The sequence below is a fragment of the Coffea arabica genome, chromosome 8c, assembly GCF_036785885.1.
Source record: "Coffea arabica cultivar ET-39 chromosome 8c, Coffea Arabica ET-39 HiFi, whole genome shotgun sequence".
Classification (NCBI taxonomy): domain Eukaryota; kingdom Viridiplantae; phylum Streptophyta; class Magnoliopsida; order Gentianales; family Rubiaceae; genus Coffea; species Coffea arabica.
Genome location: NC_092325.1, coordinates 13,487,362 through 13,510,583, shown reverse-complemented (window position 1 = coordinate 13,510,583; position 23,222 = coordinate 13,487,362). Strand labels below are relative to the sequence as shown.

General features: G+C 40.3%; 2 protein-coding genes across 2 annotated transcripts; both read right to left on the bottom strand.

Annotated features, from left to right (window-relative positions):
- Positions 1–8,145: 8,145 nt before the first annotated feature.
- On the bottom strand, positions 8,146–9,522 carry LOC113687399 (uncharacterized). The gene has a single exon (XM_072062657.1). The coding sequence runs from the start codon at positions 9,520–9,522 to the stop codon at positions 8,146–8,148; it is 1,377 nt and encodes a 458-aa protein (XP_071918758.1).
- Positions 9,523–9,627: 105 nt separating this feature from the next.
- LOC140013389 (uncharacterized) lies at positions 9,628–12,003 on the bottom strand. Its single transcript, XM_072062656.1, has 4 exons — positions 11,271–12,003; positions 10,650–10,952; positions 9,976–10,541; positions 9,628–9,813 (listed from the first exon to the last, which is right to left on the bottom strand). The coding sequence occupies exons 1-4, from the start codon at positions 12,001–12,003 to the stop codon at positions 9,628–9,630; spliced, it is 1,788 nt and encodes a 595-aa protein (XP_071918757.1).
- Positions 12,004–23,222: the final 11,219 nt, after the last annotated feature.

The following is a 23,222-nucleotide window of genomic DNA, read 5'->3' as shown; positions in this document are numbered from 1 at the left end:
ATACGTAATTGGAATAAGTCTATGACATGCTTAACCCATGGTCTTTAAGTATTTACCACACTCATGCACATTTGAATAATGTATACTTGAATTACTCGACATGAAACACCTGAAGTAGGTATATTTGAACTATTCGATATGAAATGCTTAAAGAGCATACTTATGTGATTACTTGAAATACTAGATATGAAATGTTTGGAGAGCATATTTACATGATGTGTTTAAATGATTAATTATGCTATGGAAGCATAAGTCGGTTGGAGTAAATCTCCTCGACTCTTACGTGGTGAAAGTGAAAAACGGCCAATGGCAGCCTATTGAAATGACATATGTCTACCAATTAACCGTAATTACTACCGTTAACCGTTTACCGTTTACCGTTAACCGTGTTTACTTACCGTTTTCTAATCTATTTGGTTACTTGCTTACTTGGTTATCTGCTTACGTGATCACCAACTTACTTGGTTACTTGACCACCTGATTACTTGATTATCATGAATCACATGTTATATGAAGCTGTCCATCATTATTAGGCGAGTGTGTACTTTACCTCACTCGACCTACTCAAATGATGAATTTTACCTTTTGTCGAATTACTTGGTTACCTGTGCATGTTGTAAGCTCTAAGCTGAACTTGGGCCCTGCCCTTGGTTACTGACTTACTCGAGCCAGGACTGGGCTCGGTCGGGTAGGTTGGAACCCTGGGCCACCGTTTCGGTATACTCGAGTATTACCACTGGAGGGATAAGGCGATGGCCAGACCGTACCGTGGGGATCAGAAGTCATAAGGTGCAGATGACCGACAGAGTTCCACTGGAACACTGTATCCTACCGTATATGTTTACCTTGTATCATGATAATTGTTTCATGCTAAAATGTCAACATGAAATCCTGAACTATGCCTGTGATATGCTCCATACCTGTTACCTGACCAATGTACTTATATCATGATACCTGTCTCATGATAAATGTCTCATACCATGATAAATGTCTCAAATTACTCGTACAATGATTATCACCTCATGATAACACGCCATTGTGTAACATTGAACCATGCATATGATATGCCCAACTTACTTGATTTATTTGAACTGTTAGAGTGTATTGGAACCTCACTGGGCTGTGTAACTCATCCCACGTTGTGGTTTTCTTTTACAGGGTTCGAGACCAAGGGTGCTCGTGAGTAGTACTAGATTGTTTTCTTTTGAAAACTTTAAGTTATATTATAACGGATGGCTATTGTACCCTTTTCCGTTGGGTTGTATTTAAGCTTGGAAGCTGCATAATTGTAAGTGTGAGATATTTGGAGTACTTTAATTATGTATTGAAGTTACTTAAAGTATTTCGAGCTTTTGAATGATGGATTGTAGTGAGTCCTGGCGAGAGCTGGGCAGGCGTCCCGCGGATACCCTTTGGTTCGCCTTAGGGAGAAGTGGGGGCGTTACAGTTGGTATCAGAGCTTAGGCTTCAGATTTTGTAGTGTATCCTAGGCTTAAATGTTTAGGATGCCGGACTGTGGGACTATTCTGAAAGTTAAATGATTGCTTGTAGTGATGAAATTTAGAGCCACTTCACGTGGTCTCTACAAAGGAGCAAGATAGGGCCAAGTGGTGTTTGGTCCTTACTATGTGATTAAGTAAAGACTTAAGTGCCCTTCTAGAAATGTAAGTTGTGAATCATGAATGTTATAGGTTGTAAAACCTTTATCTTGATAATTGGAGGGAATTTGATATGTATGTTGGGTAGGAATCTCGAATGTGGTGATTTACTCTTGGGACCGGCCGGCTCGAGATGTGAATTATCCTATTTTGGATTCTTGAACCCGAGTACTTGGGAGTGGAAAGCAACCATAGGGACTTTATATCTCCATTTGTGGGGAATAAGAATGAATCGATATTTCATGTGAATGGTTACAGGAAACCAATAATTGTTTGGTTAAGATGGTACAATAATTAAGAGTGGAGGATGGAAAATATCGTAACCCAAAAAATCCTTGTGTTTGGATTGAAATCGAGCATGTTAGGGAACGAGAATCGTCTAGTTCCAATTAATCTAGTGAATCTCTACTGGTGATCTTTCATAGTGAGACGATGGGAGTAGAACTTAAGAGTTTGCGCCTTGGAGATGAATGTACTTGTGATAATCACTTGTTTATTTTTGTTATTGACTTTGACTTGGCATGAACTTTACTTGGCCATAATTTGTGTTATGATTTAATGAACTCTAGTTTGTGTTTACTTGCATAGTGATAATGTTATTTGTGAAAGTGTCTTTATCCTCTTTAAATGTTGCTACTGGTATATGAGTGTAGTTCAATTTTAACTAAGTGTGAGGGTTATGCATGTGCGTATAGATTAGTTGTGGACATGGAAACTAGAGGACAACGAAAGGGACGTCAACCTAGACAACCCCGAAATGAAAGAGTAGCTAATGGGTCCGATATCGATCAAAACGTTGAGCTAAGTGCTGGGAGAGGAAATGACCAGATAGGACAAGTTTTAACTCGCATGACGGATATCCTAGAGCTCTTGGTAGCTCAACAAGGTCAAGGTGTTGGACAAGGAAACCAACGTGGAAACCAAGAGATAGGGGAGGATCGAGCTTTAGAGCGGTTTCAGAAATTCTCTCCGCCCAAGTTTGCTGGAGGGCCTGATCCAGAGGTGGCTGAGAATTGGTTAGAAAATATAAGAAATATATTCGATGCCTTGGATTACACAGAGGAGAGACAAGTCACATTTGCTGTATTTCAACTTGAAGGAGCAGCCCGAGCATGGTGGAATGTTATAAGAAACAAGTGGGAAAGAGATCAAACTCCGAGAATTTGGATAAACTTCGTGCGTGAATTTAATGAGAAATTTCTTCCTCCACTTGTCCAAGAAAAGAGAGAAGATGATTTTATAAAGCTTCGTCAAGGAACTTTAAGCGTAGCTGAGTATGAAACACGCTTTACGAAGTTATCTACATATGCCCCAGAATTGGTGGCTACTGAACGGAAGAGAATAAGACGGTTTATCCAAGGATTAGATTTGGAAATCCAAGATGCCCTTGCCGCAGCACAGGTTGAAACATTTAGTGACGCTCTTGAAAAAGCGCAAAGGGTAGAAAGCACAAAATCTCAACTGAGAGCTTTTCAAAAAAGGAAAAGAGATACATCTGACAGTACACTAGGAAAAAATGGACCACCACCCAAAGTTAGAAAAGAAGTGGATGAAGTAGGACTGTTACTTCCTGCACCACTCATGATAAAGGAACCAAAAGGAACTATGTCACGAGGGACTTCAGTAGGACAAACACGATCAAAGAAAACCTCGCAAGCAAGTCAGGTCACAACACCTCGTCCGACTTGTGGATATTGTGGAAGGACGAATCACACTGAAGAAAACTGTTGGCTAAAGGGACGAAAGTGTATGGGATGTGGGAGTACCAATCATAAAGTTCATGACTGTCCAAGGAGGTATCCACGAGAAACTACTGCTCAACAAGGAAATGGAACTGTTCCTCGACAAGTCAATGGAAGGAGAAACCGACCAATGGCATCTGAAAGAACGCATGACATGAACACACCACACGGTTCAGAGTTGTCTGAGATTACAGAAGGTATGAATTTCGAGGACGAAATTCTTTTAAGAAGGGGAGGTTGTGAGGACTCGCAAAAATTTACTTATTTAATCTCCTATTTCTAGCTTATTTAATTATTTATTTGGTCTTTTACTCCGAATATTATTTTCTAAGCTCTTGAGACCTAATTACATGGAAATATAGTTTCATTATATTTTTAAAATGACTTGTTTCAAAAATTAATTTCCGAAAGCCCGATAAGTGAAATAGTGCACGTGCATTTGGAACGATAGCCGATTTGAGGATACACTGAGCTCAGAAAAATTGGAGATACGTGCCTTAGTCTTAAAATAGGAATTTTAATGTTTAAATACTCAAGTGATAGTTATTAGTACTATCGTTATAAGAATTTCTCGGAAGTTTCGCGTTATTGCGCTTAAATTGGAGATACGCGTTTTCACACGCGCAATTTTAATTGAGGAACTTTAGACCCTTATTTTGGGACAATTAAGAGTGAATAATATTTATATGAATATAAGTGCATTAGAGGTTTAGTGTACTAGTGAAACAAACGCAAGAGGAATCGAACCGAATCGCGCCAAACGCACCCTAATGTGAGTTGACTAATGGGTGATTTGTGGCCACAAGTTATTGTCTTCTCTTGGAAGCTTAGAAATCTGACCACACTCTCTCTCTTGCTCCCTCATTTGGCCGGCTAACAAAGGAGAAAAACAACTCAAATTCCATCCAAATTTCTTCACCAAATCTTCTCCATTTCCCTTCAAATTTCAACCACTCTTAGCTAATTACTTGGAGATTACATCAAGCTAAGAAAGAGGGCTGCTATCCACGGTTTTCTTGAGCATCTAGGGGGCCGAAATTCTGTCCTAGTTCATCAAGAGAGGTAATGGACGATCAACTCCTTGAATCTTAGCTTACGGAAGCTCTATTACACGTATAAACTCTTGCATGCATGTGGGTGGTCTTGTTTATGGTGGATTTGTGTTGTGTGGGCTCTATGAACTCCCACTTTTGATGGAAGGACTGATTTGATGTTGGATGATGAAATTAATGGTGGTTTAGTGCTTATATTAGTAGATTAATGTTGTATTGTTGGTAGAAAATCAAAGGAGGTGCTTGGAGCAAAAGTGACCGTTTTACCCCTGCCTTGTCCGACCGTTTTCGTGCCAGATTTTGAGATTCTAATGAATTGATTATGTTGTTTATCTATTATTGTAAGTGTGTACAAAATTTCATTGAAAAATAACATGATTTGGTTGGTCAAATGAGTTGATTTCCAAAGTTAGCAAAACTGGAAAATGAATCCCGTATTGCCCAGGCAGTCATTTTGTAACGGCCATAACTCTTTGTTCCGATGTTGAAATCAAGTGCCGTTTGCGGCATTGGAAACTAGACATTCCTAGCTTTCCATCGGTACCAATTTCACATTCTGGTTCCACTTGAGTGAGCCACACCATTCGATTGAATATCACTGTCCTGTTTCGTTGCTCTCCAGGAGACAGGACAGAAATTGCTTCTTGATGCTCAAAAACGAGCTATTTGTGAATGAAATTTGAAAATGGTTTCTTCTGAGAAAATTCAGCTTTAGAAGAGAGCTTTCCAATGCCATCAACCACGCCCAATTCCAAGTTGAATGGAGTGAGTTGTGGCCAAAGTTTGAAACTGCTACAGTGATAGGATTTTCCACTTGGACAGATTTGTAACTAACAATGATTTGGGACTTGTTGTTTTGGAAACTTTGATGTCCGACATCTACCAAACTTTAGATTAGATGTTCCTTGGACTTTGTTTCACAAATAAACCAGATTTGGGTTGGTTTCTTTGGACAAAATGTTTAAAAAGGAAAGAAGAGCTAGAAGACAGTTTTACCTTGGGAAATTTCTTGAACTTTGATGGTTTAGTTAACTACCTTCCCGTGTGAATTTTCAAATGAAATTTGATAGAAGAGTAATCCTCATATGGAGGTTTAATTGTACAAAATTTGGTAATATTCTAAGACCATTTTGATATGCAAATGATGTCACAAAATTCGCTCATCGAATCTGGAAAACTTTTGTTTTCTCTTAGCCAAATGGCCAAATCTGATTTGGAGAGTTTTATTTCTAGAATTTGGATGTCAATGGTCTTTAAATTGCTCAGTGGATGTTTATGAACTCTTGGTTTCAATAATGGAGAGATTTGAAACTGATTTCATGGTACAAAAAGTTTGTAAACGAAAGAAAAGTGAGAAGGTAGTTTAGCCTTGAAACTCTTCATAAACTTTGGTTGTTTTAATGACTACCTTACCGTGAGAGTTTTTGTACGAAACTTAGTAGAAATGTTGTTCACACATGGAAGATTTAGTGTACCAAGTTTGATGTATTTCTAATGCCAACTTGATGACCAAATGATATTTCAAATCTAGTTTTAAACCTGGAAAATAGCCCAACAGTCTTAACTTTTCAGCAACTTGGAGGTACTATATCTTGGTGCTCGAAACTCCGTTTCTCGTTCCGCTTGTTTTGTTATACTCTTGGATTGCAACACTAATTGATTTCCAAATTTCAAAGGTTAGTTCAAAACAAGTGAATTTTGCCGAATTTCTAAAGTTGGCCAAAAACCAACTTAAATCTGTCTTGGTAATTCAAGTTACCAACTTTGAGCCAAAATTTGAGTGCCTTTCACTTACATTCGTGGAAAAGTGTCTTCTAAGAACTTTTAGTACTTTGAAAGAGGATTCCAACAGTACCAAGTTTTCCAATTTTGGACTTGTAGAGAATGAAATATGATTTTTCAAAAATTGCTTGTTAAATCTGGAATTTTCTAACTTAAAGGAAACTAAGGGTTTCAAACCCTCCATTTTCCTTCCATATCATTTGATCACTTCACATTTGATTTCAAAGATAGAAATCAGATTTGTCTTGTGTTTTAAAACCCACTTTTGAACCTCGAGTTACACGAACTCTTAGACTCGTCTCCGCGTTAATTTCTTAGATTGTACTAGTGTACAATTTTCCTCGATAATTAGAATGATATTGAGTGGTAGTTGATTATTGTTTGCTCAGGCACTCAAGGGAACATTCAAGAGGATCTCGGAGCGGACACCTAAGACGCTTGTTTAAGAACTACTCGCTTGTTTTGATTAGGTGAGTGTTCCATATAGGAATACGTAATTGGAATAAGTCTATGACATGCTTAACCCATGGTCTTTAAGTATTTACCACACTCATGCACATTTGAATAATGTATACTTGAATTACTCGACATGAAACACCTGAAGTAGGTATATTTGAACTATTCGATATGAAATGCTTAAAGAGCATACTTATGTGATTACTTGAAATACTAGATATGAAATGTTTGGAGAGCATATTTACATGATGTGTTTAAATGATTAATTATGCTATGGAAGCATAAGTCGGTTGGAGTAAATCTCCTCGACTCTTACGTGGTGAAAGTGAAAAACGGCCAATGGCGGCCTATTGAAATGACATATGTCTACCAATTAACCGTAATTACTACCGTTAACCGTTTATCGTTTACCGTTAACCGTGTTTACTTACCGTTTTCTAATCTATTTGGTTACTTGCTTACTTGGTTATCTGCTTACGTGATCACCAACTTACTTGGTTACTTGACCACCTGATTACTTGATTATCATGAATCACATGTTATATGAAGCTGTCCATCATTATTAGGCGAGTGTGTACTTTACCTCACTCGACCTACTCAAATGATGAATTTTACCTTTTGTCGAATTACTTGGTTACCTGTGCATGTTGTAAGCTCTAAGCTGAACTTGGGCCCTGCCCTTGGTTACTGACCTACTCGAGCCAGGACTGGGCTCGGTCGGGTAGGTTGGAACCCTGGGCCACCGTTTCGGTATACTCGAGTATTACCACTGGAGGGATAAGGCGATGGCCAGACCGTACCGTGGGGATCAGAAGTCATAAGGTGCAGATGACCGACAGAGTTCCACTGGAACACCGTATCCTACCGTATATGTTTACCTTGTATCATGATAATTGTTTCATGCTAAAATGTCAACATGAAATCCTGAACTATGCCTGTGATATGCTCCATACCTGTTACCTGACCAATGTACTTATATCATGATACCTGTCTCATGATAAATGTCTCATACCATGATAAATGTCTCAAATTACTCGTACAATGATTATCACCTCATGATAACACGCCATTGTGTAACATTGAACCATGCATATGATATGCCCAACTTACTTGATTTATTTGAACTGTTAGAGTGTATTGGAACCTCACTGGGCTGTGTAGCTCATCCCACGTTGTGGTTTTCTTTTACAGGGTTCGAGACCAAGGGTGCTCGTGAGTAGTACTAGATTGTTTTCTTTTGAAAACTTTAAGTTATATTATAACGGATGGCTATTGTACCCTTTTCCGTTGGGTTGTATTTAAGCTTGGAAGCTGCATAATTGTAAGTGTGAGATATTTGGAGTACTTTAATTATGTATTGAAGTTACTTAAAGTATTTCGAGCTTTTGAATGATGGATTGTAGTGAGTCCTGGCGAGAGCTGGGCAGGCGTCCCGCGGATACCCTTTGGTTCGCCTTAGGGAGAAGTGGGGGCGTTACAATTGCGATGTCTGATTTTGAACTGTTCGCATAGCCCGTCCACCATGTCATTGTTGAGATTCTTGGCATTGTCTGTAATCAGTGTTTCTGGCACCCCAAATCGGCATATGATGTGATCTCTTAAGAAATTTGCCACCACCTTCTTTGTCACGTGCTTGAATGATTCTGTTTCAACCCACTTGGTAAAGTATTCAATTGCCACTAATATAAATCGATGTCCATTTGAAGCAGGAGGGTCAATTGTGCCGATCACGTCCATACCCCACATTGAGCAGGGCCATGGGACAATCATGCTATGCAATTCGGTGGGAGGAGCACGTATAACGTCGCCATGCACTTGACATTTAATACGCCTCCGGACAAAATCTATGCAATCGCGTTCCATTGTAAGCCAAAAATACCCGGTTCTCATAATTTTCTTCGCCAACAAATGTCCATTCATGTGAGGTCCGCAGACACCGCTATGCACCTCTTTCATCATGTATTGAGCTTCATCTTCATCGATGCACCTTAAGAGGTTCAAATCTGATGACCTTTTGTATAATACCTTTCCATTTAAGAAAAATTTTGAGGCCATTCTGCGCAGGAAACCCTTGTCATTTGCAGTAGTTCCCGGAGGATAAGCCCCGATTTTGATGAATTCCTTAATATCATTGTACCAAGGGCTTTTGCCAGAAGAATCGTCCGCGACCCAACAATGAGCAGGCTTGTCTTGATGTTGAATCCGGATAGGCTCGATCCCTAATTCGTCCGGATATTGTATCATAGAAGATAAGGTGGCTAAGGCATCGGCAAATGCATTTCGAGCTCGTGGGAGATGTCTGAATTCCAAGCTTTGAAATTGTCTAGCCAGATTGAGCAAATTACAGTGGTATGGCAAAATTTTGGAATCTTTGGTTATCCATTGTTTCAGCGTTTGGTGCACAAGTAAATCTGAATCACTGAAGGATATCAACTCTTTAACTTCCATTTCCAAAGCCATTTTAAGACCAAAAATACAAGCTTCATACTCGGCCATATTGTTTGTACAGGCGAATTGCAACTTAGCAGCTCCGGGGTAATGCTTCCCTTCTGGAGATACAAGAACTGCTCCGATTCCATCTCCGACAGAATTAGCGGCACCATCAAAAAACAATCTCCATTCAGGGCACCGCTCGTTCATATCTTCTACGGCACCGACAAACAAAACTTTTTCATCAGGGAAATAGGTATGGAGCGGTTGATACTCATCGTCCTTTGGATTTTCCGCCAAATGACCTGCTATAGCTTGCCCCTTGACGGCCTTTTGCGAAGTGAAAGCAATATCAAACTCTGAAAGAATCATCTGCAATTTGGCCAGGCGCCTAGTTGGCATCGGCTTTTCCAAGAGATATTTCAAAGGATCGGAGCGGGATATGAGATAAGTGGTATGACTTAGCAAGTAGTGTCTCAACTTTTGAGCCGCCCAGGCCAATGCACATCAGCTTTTCTCAATAAATGAATAATGAGCCTCATACTGGGTGAATTTCTTGCTAAGATAGTAGATGGCTTGCTCTTTCCTTCCGGAATCATCGTGTTGTCCCAGAACACACCCTACTGCTCCGTCGAGCACAGATAAGTACATGATCAGAGGCCGGCCCGGTTTGGGTGGTACTAGGACCGGAGGCTGCAGCAAATAATCTTTAATCTTGTCAAAAGGCTGTTGGCACTCCTCATTCCAATGCAACGGCACATTCTTTTTTAACAACTTGAATAGTGGCTCGCACGTAGCGGTTAATTGGGCAATGAATCTTCCAATGAAATTAATCTTGCCTAAGAAACTTTTCACATCTTTCTGCGTTTTCGGCACTGACATGTCTCGAATTGCCTTGATCTTTGCCGGGTCTATCTCTATGCCCTTTTTGCTGACAATTAATCCCAACAGTTTACCAGTTGGTGCTCCAAAGGCGCATTTCACAGGATTTAGCTTCAAATTGTACTTTCGCAACCTTTCAAACAACTTTCTTAAATCAATTAAATGGTCCTCGACTTTCTTGGTTTTGATTATAATGTCATCCACATAAACCTCCATCTCCTGGTGGATCATATCACGAAACAATGTAGTCATAGTCCTTTGATAAGTAGCTCCGGCATTCTTCAAACCAAACGGCATGACTCGATAGCAAAAAGTTCCCCAAGGGGTGATAAAAGCAGTTTTTTCCCTATCTTCTTCGGCCATTAAGATTTGATGATATCCAGCGAAACAATCACAAAAAGACTCAATTTCATGTCCGGCAGTGTTGTCCAGAATGATGTGGATATTTGGCAAAGGAAAGTCATCTTTCGGACTGGCTTTGTTAAGGTCTCTATAATCAACACAGACTCGTACTTCTCCATTTTTCTTTGGAACAGGAACTGGGTTTGAGAGCCAAACAGGGTAATGGGATACAATGATAATGTTAGTCTTAAGCTACTTTTCATTTTGCTCTTTTATTTTAAGGCTCATGTCTGGTTTGAATTTACGGGGCCTTTGTTTTACTGGTGGGAAAGTTGGGTTTGTAGGTAATCTATGCACCACTACATCCGTTGAAATGCCAGTCATATCATCATAAGACCATGCGAACACATCTTGAAACATAGACAAAAATTCAATCATCTCCTCTTTCTGCTTTTTGTTCAAATGAATGCTGATTTGTATCTCTTTAACCTCAGTCTCAGTGCCAACATTGACAATTTCTGTTTCTTCTAGGTTCGGTTTAAGTTTCTCCTCATATTGTTCAAGATCTTTTGAAAAAGAATCAAACACTTCCTCACTATCACTCTCATCTTGTAATTAAGATTGCATAGCTTCCAAGTCATGAGTGATATAGAGATTGTCATCATTGGATTCCAGAACAGTGATATCCATAGGGTCAAATAATTTTATTTTTGGGCATCTGAAAGAATTAAGAAATTCGAGACAATAAGCAAATAGACACATGAATGAATGGCATGATAAAACAAACTATGCACTTTCATAAAACTTCAAATCAAAGCGGAAACAAGCTAAAACGTAAGTGCAAAAGATGCTTTCATTGAACTATTTACATATGCAAGAAAACGTTTTCATGAACTTTAGCAAATGACAACCCCCTGTAGATTTACCGAAACTCCTTTCGCACGGGGAAGTACTCGGCGGTCCAGTTGTGTATAGCTCCTTCGGGAATGTCTGGAATTCGGCATCATCTGACGGGCCATTTTCGGATATTGCTCCCACAAACAAATGAGTCAAGTTTGTCTCCACTTCGTCAATTGGGCTAAACTCAGATGTAATGACTTCAGCTGGCTTTGGAAAGGTATAGCGTAATGGCGGAATGTCTAGCGCACCTAACTTGCCTTCCTTTTCTGCCCTTTTGCGCGCTTTCATCTCTTGTATATCTCTGGCAGTCGGACGGAATCCCAACCCAAATTGGTCCTTCTTTTCGATGAGTTCCACGGGCTTCAGAATGCCTTGCAGATTGCGTCCCAATCCCTTATCAAATTCATATCTTCCACGAATCATTTTCTTGGCCATCATAACACTGGCCGCTGGCAAAACCCTTTCGTCTTTTGACTCCTCGCTCGTTATCCAACTCACAGAGACAATATCAGCTGTACGATAAGAAGACACTGAAGCATTTCGGTTACCATCCTCCTCAGGCTCGGAATCAGCGATTACAATGCAATTTTCTTCAGCAAAAATGGTTACCAGCTGGTCGTTCACCACAAATTTCAGCACTTGATGCAGGGAAGAGGGTACAGCGCCCGAGCTATGGATCCACGGCCGTCCGAGCAAAACATTATAGACACTAGGAAAATGCATAACTTGGCAAGCTATCTGAAATTGAGCGGGCCCCATTTCGACCACCAATTTTACTTCTCCTAGGGACTCTCTTTGGGCTCCGTCAAATCCTCGAACTACGGTCTCTGAGGGTTTTAGTTTGACATCTTGCAGCCCTAATTTCACCAACGTGCTCTAAGGACAAATATTAAGGGTAGACCCATTGTCGATCAGTACCTTAGGCAACATTCTTCCATTGCACCTCACAGCTACATACAACGCCTTATTATGACCAGTTCCTTCCGCGGGCAGCTCTTCATCAGAAAAGGTGATTTGTTTGGAAGTCAGTACATTTCCAACTATGTGCGAGAAATTATCAACCGAAATATCCTTGGGAATACGAGCCTTAGTCAACACTTCAAGTAATGCATCCCTATGCAAGTCTGAGGTGAAAAGCAAGTCTAGAATAGAAATTTGGGCAGGCATTTTGTTCAATTGCTCAACCACATTGTATTCGCTTCTCTTAAGCCTCTTGAGAAAATCCCACGCTTGTTTTTTAGTCACTGCAGGTTTGGTAGTCGGTTCACAATTGCTTCCTTGGACTAGGGTACTAGCGGCGGATGGACTGGTAATCCTCCCTGACCTCATAACAGCAGACACTTCTTCCTTCAAAACTGGTTTTCCTCCGATTTGCAAAACGGGCTCACTATAATTCCACGGCACTTGTCGTAGGCTTAAAACTGGCGCTTGTTCTGGGAGTTCAATTACCACAGGTTCTAAGGCCGCACTTTCAGATGGGGTTAGGTCTAAAATGAAGGGCTTTTTGTCTTCCTCATACGATGCCTCCTCTATCACAAATGGTTGGTCCATTATCCCAAATACTTCTGTCTTATTTGACACGCTTCGGACAAACTCTTCAAATTCCTCATCATCCGTAATAACTCCCACAGTATCAGCGTGCTCCGGCAAGGGGTTCTTGCTCACATTCGGTCCTTGCTCTTCTCTTTTCCTAATCACGATTTCCCCTGCTTCTAACATGTCTTGAACTCTATGTTTAAGGAGTCGACAATTGGCCGTGGAGTGACCAGGTGCTCCTGAATGATAAGCACAAGTAGCTTGTGGATTATACCCAACCGGCATGCCATACGGGTAAGTTGGAGGGGGAATCACGCCTATTTTACCGGCAGCCTTTAATTGTTCATACAATTGATCCAAAGGCCTGCCAAGATTGGTGAAGGTTCGGGTGTGATTTTGATTGTAGGCTTCAGTAGGTTGGGGATAATTATAGGTGGGTCTGTTGGGTGGGGGAACTCTTTGATGGTAAGGGGGTCGAGGACGAGTTTGTTGAAAGCTAGGTTGGGATATTTGGAAAGGGGCTGTAGGGGGTTGGTGTAATTTGGGCGAGGTCTAGGATGGATAATATTGGTGTTGTAGACAGGGTGAGGACTTGGATAGTAGGGATAAGGTGAATATGTTGGTTGGCGTTGAAATCGGGGTCTTGGTGTAGGGTTTTGATCCCAGATGAAGGCATCTTTCCCTTCTTTTTTCTTAAATTGCGGCTTTTTCCCACTACTCCCTTGTCCTTGTAAAGCATCCAACTATGATTTGAGGGCAGAGACATTAACAATCTTTCCAGCTCTTACAAAGTCATCGAACTCTTCAAGCTTATTGACAATAGCGGCAAACGAGCATCCAGTCATGCGGAAAATTTCTTCAAAGTACGGCGGATCATGTGCCTTAATGAAAGTGCGGATAATTTCATCCTCGGTCATTGGTGGCTCGACTTTTGCAGCTATTTTTCTCCACCTCTTAGCATAAGTCTTGTGATCCTCAGAGGGTTTTCTCTTCGTTCCTTCCAACGTGGTTCGTGTCGGAGCTAGCTCGCAGTTATACTCGTACTGTCTCACAAAAGCATTGGACAAATCAATCTAGGTTTTCACTTCTTCAGGCTTCAGGTTGGAGTACCAGTCGAGTGCATCCCCCTCCAGACTTTCGGGGAATAACCTTAAAGGCAAATTCTCGTCGTCTACGGGCTTTCCCAACTTGTTAGCAACAGTCGGAGGTGTGTTTTGGGATTACCCGTCCCGTCATACTTGTTAAATTTAGGAGTTTTGAATCCCTCAGGCAACTGTACATTCGGAAAAAGGCAAAGCTCATCGTAATCCAGAACTCCTTGCTTGTTTAACCCTTGATTTTTCCTCATAAATTCATCAAAACGGTCAAGGCGCTTAAGCAGCTTCATATCAACGGGAGTGGAAGATTCCCCCATTTCTGGCTTGGTTTGAACAGTATGGTCTGGCAGGAATGGCTCAGCAGCAGGGTGATAGAAGGTATGTGGCTCAGGTGGTATATTTGATGTGACGTGGGATTGTGGACCTCGCATATGAGTAGGAAAAAATGGAGGATTAGGGGGGTAAGTGTATGGCAAGTTTGTGATAGGATAGGTGAAAGTTTCTTCGGGTGGAATAGGGAAGGGTGGAGTAACAGTGGCTTGAGTCGAAGGTATGACAAATGGTTCTTGCTCAGGCTGTCTGACAGGTACAGGTTTGGGTTGAACTCCGCTCCTGATTAGCTCGTCAATCAACTTTCTTTGGGTTGCCATCTCGGTAGCCATCTCACCAAATTTAGTGAGCATTTCGGTTAGCTGAACCCCCAAACTCGTAGTCTCAGGCTGGGCGGTAGTAGCAGACCTGTCCGATTGTTCCGGTTGTGAACTCATGTTTACACGACTCCTCTGGGTTTTACTGCGGGATCGCGTTATGATGGGGCTCCGACGAGAAGCTATGTTTAAATATTACCTGAAAATATGAAATGACTTGCTTTTAGATTTAGCCCTGGCTTAGCTTTTCCAACAAAAATAAAACAAAGAAAAAGAAAAAGACAAGAGTTAGTAGATATCCAAAAAATTCGGATGCATGTCCTATTGGGGGGCCCTTTTTGCGCCAAGGGTAGGCCTAGTATGACGCAACACTTTCGGAATGAGACCCGTTATTCAAACCTGTTATTTGACAAACGCTTTGTGAAAAGGGAGAGATTCATTTCATTGCAGAAACCAAATACATTTGTTTACATCATATCACGAAGGCGATTTTGTACAAGATTACCAAAATTTTTGAGCCTATCAAGTACAGAATCTCTACTTTCTCTAGCATATGACATCTTGACATGTTCGGCTTGATCATATAATTCCCCACATTTTCGCTTCATCTCTTGGCGCTTTTCTCGCTCCTTTTCATATAACCTCCTGTTTTCTTCTGCCTTTTCTTTGTGTGTCTCGATGGATTTCTTCAACTATAACACCTCTTTGTCCCTGGCTTTCACAATGGCTCTCAACTTCTCAATCTCCCCATACAGCTCTTGAGTGGTGGAGTCTTTTAACCAATCCTCGTATTGTGCAGTTATTAGCCCCTTCTGTTTGAGCTTCGGAAGATAACTAATGCTTCTATCGTCGGATATTGTTCTCCAAGATTCAGTGATTTGGCTCTTCATAAGGATCTCTTTTGGGCATACCCCCTGATCAAAGAAAACGGTGACTTCACTAAACTCGGAAATAGGCGGCGGCCCCTGAATGCGACCTAATTGTCTGAGAAACCTCTTCGGGTATATGAGATGATTCCTTGAGTACCCAGCAAGAGAACACATTTTGATGCCTTAGTGCGAAGTATCGGTTTAAAACAATCCGTCCAATCTAATACCCACCTAAGGTCATGATCTGGCAGCATTTCCAAGTAGTCCACATATTCAGATGCGTTCTTCGGTAGATCTTCTTCGTTGACTCTTTTGGGATGTGTAACTATCCAATTGTATCCAACTACCGGCAAACTATTGGCAACAGATGCTTGTCTCTTAAAATGCCCCGTAGCCCATATGTATAAAACCAAATTTGCCCCATAAAAGAACTTTTCTCCCTTTCGACAACTGGTACAAGCTAAGAGAATGTCTGCGAGAATGGTTGGGACTATAGAGCATTGCTTACCCTGGATTCCCAAAAAAAGATCATACACAACTTTTGCTAATTTAAAACCTATCTTTTGATCTTTCCTTGGAAAGAAATAGAACCCAGCCATAACTACTCCATATACTAGTGGCCTTTTGCGCTCCCATATGGTTTTGGAAGTGAACACAAAATCTGTCATATGCCTCTCGAATCCGTCGCGTGGCGCAAAACGTTCAAATAAAATATTCACGGCGACGCCCTGATCTGACCCTCGTAGTACTAACTCTTTCAATTTTTATAATTTGACAAAATTCGGCCTTGTCGGGAGCGGATGGAAAAACCAAGGCGGTTCTATGTATGGGTAAACTAAGGAGGCCAGCTACTTCCTCGAGTGTTATAGTCATTTGCCTATTATCTATTCTAAAAGCAGAACACTCTGGGTCCCAAAGATGTACTAAAGCCTCTACCAAATAACCGTTGGATTTGATCTCCTTAAAGTCTCCAATCGGTCCGAAATATTGGGCTACTTGATGCAATTCACTGGGCAACATGAAGGTAGGCTACCTTTGAACCTCAGTCGACGGTATCAACATTTGATAAATTCGGTGAGGGCTATCCATCTGATGATGAAGAAGGTAGTTTGTCAATTACCTTACCTATGAGTCTCATTCCTCCAGTTAAGCGATAACTTAAACGTGCAGTCCCTTGAAGGGTTAAATACCCACGGGAAAAAGAAAGGTGGGCTTTATTCCTACAACGGGATTCCCTACGTGGCGTTCCCTTTCTAGGGTTTATGCATGATGCCATTTTATTAAAACGATAGAATATGCAATTTAAAATGAAACATGACCTAAGGAACCCTTTATATGCCAAGGTGGCCTAAAATGATATGACATTATTAATTTATGAATGAAATATACCAAAATTTTCTAAACGTGCAATAGCCTATCTAAAAGGGTAGGCTCCTAGAGAGTACCATGCCAGGACTCTTATTTTCAAGGGCTTATGAATGCAACAAAAAACCCAGAAAAGTTAGTTCAAACAGATAAATACACATAACATATTTATAACAAAACAATCCAAAGAGATAAAGCAATAAAAGGAATAGAAGGGTTAGATCCCTCCCCTCGTGAATGGTGTTCCTAATAGGGTAAGGCAGACTCTACCCTAGGTAAATTACCATGAATGCATGAGGTATTGGTTCGCTAATGCATCTAGACTCGATAGGTCATAGGTCCCCGAGCCTTCAGACTTGGAAACCAAGGGTCATCAATCCCAAGGTTCTTTGTCGGTGGCTCGAGCGATTCCCCAAACACCGCTACGCACATATCGTGTCACGGCTACGTGTTTGAGTGAATCTATCAAAAATCCTCAACCTTCGACTAAAAGCTAAAGGCTATCAACCCAAAGCTTAAAGCGAAAGATTGAGTGACCCATCGGATCATGCTACACACACATCGTGTCGTGATCACACGTCCAAGTGGGTCGTCTAATCCTAATAGGGTGGAGTGGCGTGACAAGCCACTAAAAGAAAAATAAAGGAGTGATAAATAATAAAGCGTATGCATGTATGCTAGTGCTCGTTTGAAGGGGAGGGATCGAGAACCAACGCGAGGCTCAAGGGTAATATCCCCCCACCCAAAATGCAATGCAAAGCGCGGAATCACATACATAAACCATTCATCTATCAAAACAATCGTACGCAAAAGGGCGAGGGAGTGAGTTGATACGCGTGAAATGCAAAAAATCCTAAAAAAGGAAAAAATGCAATCCTAAACATCCAAATGCGACATATGAAAAGTTTAAAAGAAGAAAAAGATTGACTAAATCAAATTTGCTCGGACTCTCTAAGTCCCCAGTGGAGTCGCCAACTGTCGCGCCCCATTTTTTAAAAAATAAATAAAAGACGAGGTTTGAGAAATGGCTTTTGATTCGATTTTTGATTGAAAAATGAATTTTTGATTTAAAAAAATGAAAATGAAAAAACATGTGAGTCTAAATGGGACTTGAAAATGCGACGATTTGACCCAAAATATAGTTTAAAAAGGGTTTATTGAATGAAAAATGGAGTCGCCACTTGGTATAAAGTTAAGGTGTACCAAGTCACCTAAAAATGAAAATTTAAAAGAAAAAATGGAAAAAAACCCCTTTTAAACGACTCCAAATCTACATAAACCAAAGAAAAAGGTTCGGGAGTCACATTTGACGAAGGGGAAGGCAAGGATAAAAATTCAAGGCACCCCTTCGACCTAGCCAAGGCTAGTTGCGTGATTTAGTCAAAGATTTTCTTGTTTTAACTAAAGAATTATCACATTTGGATGTACTATATGAATGCAAAACCTTAGACCTAAGGGAGTATTGAGGGGTCGAAATGTATCTTCAAAGCTTACTTGGTACCAATCACATTAATCGTGACGCCCAATAGAGACTCTTCGAAGAAGTCACGAATAATACAAGCCATGAGACTCGAAAGAAAGAAAAGTAAAGAAAATAATGATATACAAACGTGTATGACCTAAAGGAATGCATCATAATGGGTGCGGGGGACTTATACTCGTGACTTTCAATGTTCCCTTTAATAGAGGGAATACGAGCGTGCTAAGGCTAAAAAAGCCAAACTCGTCCATATCCCATATCCAAGGGGTATTTCTAATCTAGCAAGCAAATGATCTAACCTAGTTTCTAATTTCCTAAATGAAGTGCGATCTAATGTCATGTTTCATACAAAGGGGAAAGTAATATATATACAGGAAAATATGGGGAAGGGATATACGTATAAGGAGGGACGTCATGCAAAATGATTAAAGACCCTAAAAAAGTGAAAAATATGCATGAGAATGTAATGTAGTCATACAAACATGATCTAGCGTCGGAGGATTCCTAAGGGTCTAGCATTGGACTAGCCCTTATCTAACGCTCTCTCACAAGCATTGGACTTGTGAGGGCTCGAGGGGAAGACCATGACTAGCATTGGACTAGTCACGGTAACGTACATTTGCATTCACCATATATATACAAGTAAGTAGGCACAATTAAAGCAAGTAAGCATGTAAGCACGTAATTCACATAACACATAAGCATGCATATCTAGATGCAAAGGCCTAGGAAAGCGATAAACACATAGGCACACACAAGCACATAGCACATAAGCTCTATCTATTACAAAGGGGGATGCCTACTACAATCTAAGGGGGAAACGGAACAAAATAAATAAAATAAATACCTAACTATTACAAATTTGGCATTCAAGTGCCTTCAAATGACTTGCTAATTAAAAAGGCGAAATAAAAAGAAAGCAAAATAGGCAATTAAACCACAATGAAAAGCGAATTAAAGCATGCATATTCACATATAACATGTAGGAGCACGTAGGAAAAATAAACTTAAGGAGATAGAGGTTACCTCCCTTGTAATGGTAATGAAATGAAGGGAATATTAGGTTCAAAACAATAAAAGGGTCAAGGCACCAATTAAATAGTAAAGTATAAACAAAATCATCAAATCCCTCCCAATTGTGACTTAAATGAAATCAAATAATGCATAATTTCCAAGAAAAGTGAATTATTGATCAAATTTCTAAAATGGAAAAACTACCAAGGACCCAATTGCAAACATGAACCAATCACTCAAACTCAATTAACACATTTTGGGAAATTCATGGATCCAAGAGAAAAGAAAAGGTCAGGTAATGATTGAAATTGCAATTATTTTAGGATCTGATTGCAAAAAATTAAAACATAATTGGGCCATAGTAAGATAAAGGGAAGCTTAGGGGAGCCAAATGCAATTTTTTATGAAGATTTGCATGTAAATTCCATGCAACCACGTAGAAACTTGAGCTTCTGCAACAAACTTGCTGCATTTTCTAACACAATTTTCCAGACTTAAGCACACAACCTCCAATCAAAAGCTCTTTAACTGAAAATCATAATTCCAAGCCAAGCAATGAAACACCTAAACCAACACAATCCAAACAAACAAGAAAACTTATAAGGAGATCAAACATTCTTCCCCCTCTTCGGAACACAAAATCCAGAAAAACAAGAACATTCAAATGCTAAAGAAAAATCCAGCAACTTTGGTTTGTTCTTCCCAGTTCAAGTTTTGCAGCATAACTAAGGAAAAAAAAAAATTTGAAACTACATGCCATGTAGGCTACATAAATGAAGCATCAAGACTTGAATTGAACTACCCAACTCTGGCCAACAAGATTTCCGGAAAAACAAGAGCTTTAAGCAAGAAAAAATACAAGTAATGAGAAAAAGAAACATCTTGACATTTGCAAAGAAACGTTTCAACATTTACTCATTATTTAAGATCGAACCCAAAACACGAAATCAGTGTTGCACCCTAAGCTATTGCTCATGAACCTCAAATTTCTGCAAATCAAATCTTGCGGCCAAACGAAAATTCAAACAGAGTTGGAGTAGCTAAAACTACAAGACAATGCCATTATTACAGCCTGGTATAATGCAGCAAGCAACGTAAGGACTTGCAACAATTTCGTTCGACCAGAACTTCCTCAATAGCATTGTTAGTAACACAAATTCACATACCTACTCTCACCAAAACCAATAACACAAAGCAAAACTCAACAACAAAAGAAAAAAAGACTGTTGCTGCAATGAGCCGAAAGCTCCATGCTTGTTACAGCAGTTTTCTTAGCAATCTTATCATTGGTCATTTAGACACCAGATTTAACTAACAAGATAGATGACTAAACCAGTTTTGGTGAACTGCTACGGGGAGCAGGGAAGACAGCAAACATAAAGATGAAACGCAGCTTTCCTCATTCAGCCAAGAATTCCAAACTTTCATTTTAACAAAGCCAATGATAGAGCATTCTATGGGTGAGATTAAGGCAATAAAAATGACCCAAAATTTATAAAGCAGCATGAGTCACCAGAGATTACATGCATCAAGAAGATACTACAGACATTAGTAGCTCCAAGATGCAACTGAGTGTAAAAATGCAGCAGAGGCACAGAGACACTCACGGCTTACGGCAAACATACCCACGGCACACTATCCTAACAACCGAACGTCACAGAAAGCACACACTTCAAACAACCAAGAACTCCAGCCTGAACCAAACATGCTTTCCACTTTTTACCATAAAACCTTAGGTGTTAATGCATAAAAATCCGAAGGAAAACCATGTCCCTTTAGCAAATTTCTGGAGCTTATCTGATGCTTAAACACTTCAACAAACTTACCTATAGCTAGCGCAAGCCATTTAAGACACAGCAAACCCAGTAAGACTTAACTTTCTACGAAGAAAAACAAATTCACAAAACACGAAACATTAAACTTGATCAACTAAAGGAAATCAGCACAAATGCAACCTTAACCCTCCTAAGATTAGGTTTTAACGAAACTGTTAAACAAGCAAATCACCAGGTTTCAGTTTGGAATTGAGACTGACTCTTTCGGTTCAAGATTGTCCCTTTGGGGCCGTTTATCAAACCACCAACAGGCATGAAAGAATTTCGATAAATGCATAACAAAAGAACAGGGAAAGGCTACCTTCACTCCCTTTGGTAGCAAAAACAGCACTTGAATGGCGAAGCGATGGGCTTTATCACGAATCAAGCGAAACTGGGAACCGTTCCCTGCTGCTGTGGCTGCCTTCCAAATTCCACACTACCTCCTCCGTGCTTCTTTCTGGTCCGAAAGCTTTTCCTCCTCTCACTCTCGATCTCTTTCTCTCGCCCTCCTCTCGGCTTTTCTTTCCTTTCTTACTCCCTGCCTCCGCCGCCACTCTATTTCTCCTGTTCGCTCGATAGTTTCCTCTCTCAATTCCCTTCAGCTTTTTATTTTTTTTTTGTTCAGCCTCTCTTTTTACCCACGAAAGCTCGCCGTCAATCCTCTCCCCCAAAACCTCTCTCTCTCTTTTAGTTAGTCTTGCTCTCCTTCTGCCAAACCCCCCCAGCCGTCATCAGACTTTCTCCCCGTTTCTTGCCGTCTCTCCTTGCTTTTATATGGGAACCCAAAAACTGAACCCTATCCACGATGGTCTGGATGAAGCCAGATGGTGTGTACTATATCCATCGAACGGAGCCAACCCCAGGCCAAAAAAAATAGCCGAGAAATGTAGCTGCAAATCCTTTTTTTTTTTTTTTTGCAGCCGAAACCAAAATGTGGACTTTTCCCCCTTTTTTTTTTTTAACTTAAGTAAACAGCAATACAAAAATGATAATTTAAATTTAAATAAAAAACACAAAACTAGTAACGAAAGATAAAACCAAACTAAGATTTTTCCCGTGCCTAATTAATGATTTTTTTTCTTTTTTCAATTAATAAACAATAAAAGAAATAAAACACATTTTTCATGCCTAATTTTTCTTTTGACACATTTTTTTGTGCTAAAAAGTCTAAAAATAAAAATAAACAGCTAAAAGGGCAAAAACAAATACAAAAATGAAAAACTAAAATAAAATAATAGATAATAATGATCTAAAATGCTATACAAATGCAAATAGTCTAAAACAAAAATCATGAAATTAACAAATAAAAATAGATAGGAATTATCACTAAAACAGAAATAAAAAGCATACAAATTATTTAAAAATTTGGTGTCTACAGGTGGGTATTTAGCTCGTCGAACACTTTCTGGCACTCCGAGCTCCACTCGAACTGCGGACCTCTTCTCAAGGCCTTAAAACAAGGGAAACCCCGAACTGCTGACTTAGACAGGAACCTGTTCAAAGCTACCATCTTTCCAGCCAGGCGCTGTATCTCCTTGATATTTCGGGGAGGGGCCATGTCCACGATGGCTTTGATTTTATCCGGATTAGCTCTTACCCGTTCTTTAGAAATCATGTAGTCTAGGAATTTTCCCGACCAGACTCCAAAGGTACTGTTCTTGGGGTTGAGCCGCATCCGTGAGCTCCGAAGGACATCAAAAATTTTCCTAAGATCTGCAATGAACTGTTCCTGAGTCCGGCTCTTCACCAACATGTCATCCACGTAGACCTCCATATTTCAACCGATATGATCCTTGAACAGTTTATTGACCGGCCTCTGGTAGGTCGCATCCGCATTCTTCAACCCAAACGGCATGGTGACATAACAATAGGTGTCGTTTTCCGTGATAAACGAGGTCTTCTCCTGGTCCTTCTCGTCCAGAGCTATTTGGTGGTACCCTTTGAAAGCGTCCAAAAAACAAAAGATCTCGTATCCCGAGGTTGAGTCCACGAGCTGATTAATCCGCGGGAGGGGGTAGCAGTCCTTTGGTCAAGCTTTATTCAAGTCAGTGAAATCCACACACATCCTCCAAGCTCTTTCTTCCTTCTTGACCGGCACCGGATTGGCCAGCCAGGTCGGGTAATAGACCTCTTTTACGATCTTGGCTTCTAAT

Excerpts from the sequence above, each read along its gene's own strand:
- LOC140013389 (XM_072062656.1), bottom strand. The coding sequence starts at position 12,003 with ATGGGGCCCGCTCAATTTCAGATAGCTTGCCAAGTTATGCATTTTCCT. Across the intron at positions 10,542-10,649 it reads ACCAGTAAAACAAAGGCCCC|TTCCTGTTCCAAAGAAAAAT; the intron begins GTAAATTCAAAC and ends TCTCAAACCCAG. Across the intron at positions 9,814-9,975 it reads TGCCGAAAACGCAGAAAGAT|CCTCCGGTCCTAGTACCACC; the intron begins GTGAAAAGTTTC and ends TATTTGCTGCAG.
- LOC113687399 (XM_072062657.1), bottom strand. The coding sequence starts at position 9,522 with ATGCCAACTAGGCGCCTGGCCAAATTGCAGATGATTCTTTCAGAGTTT.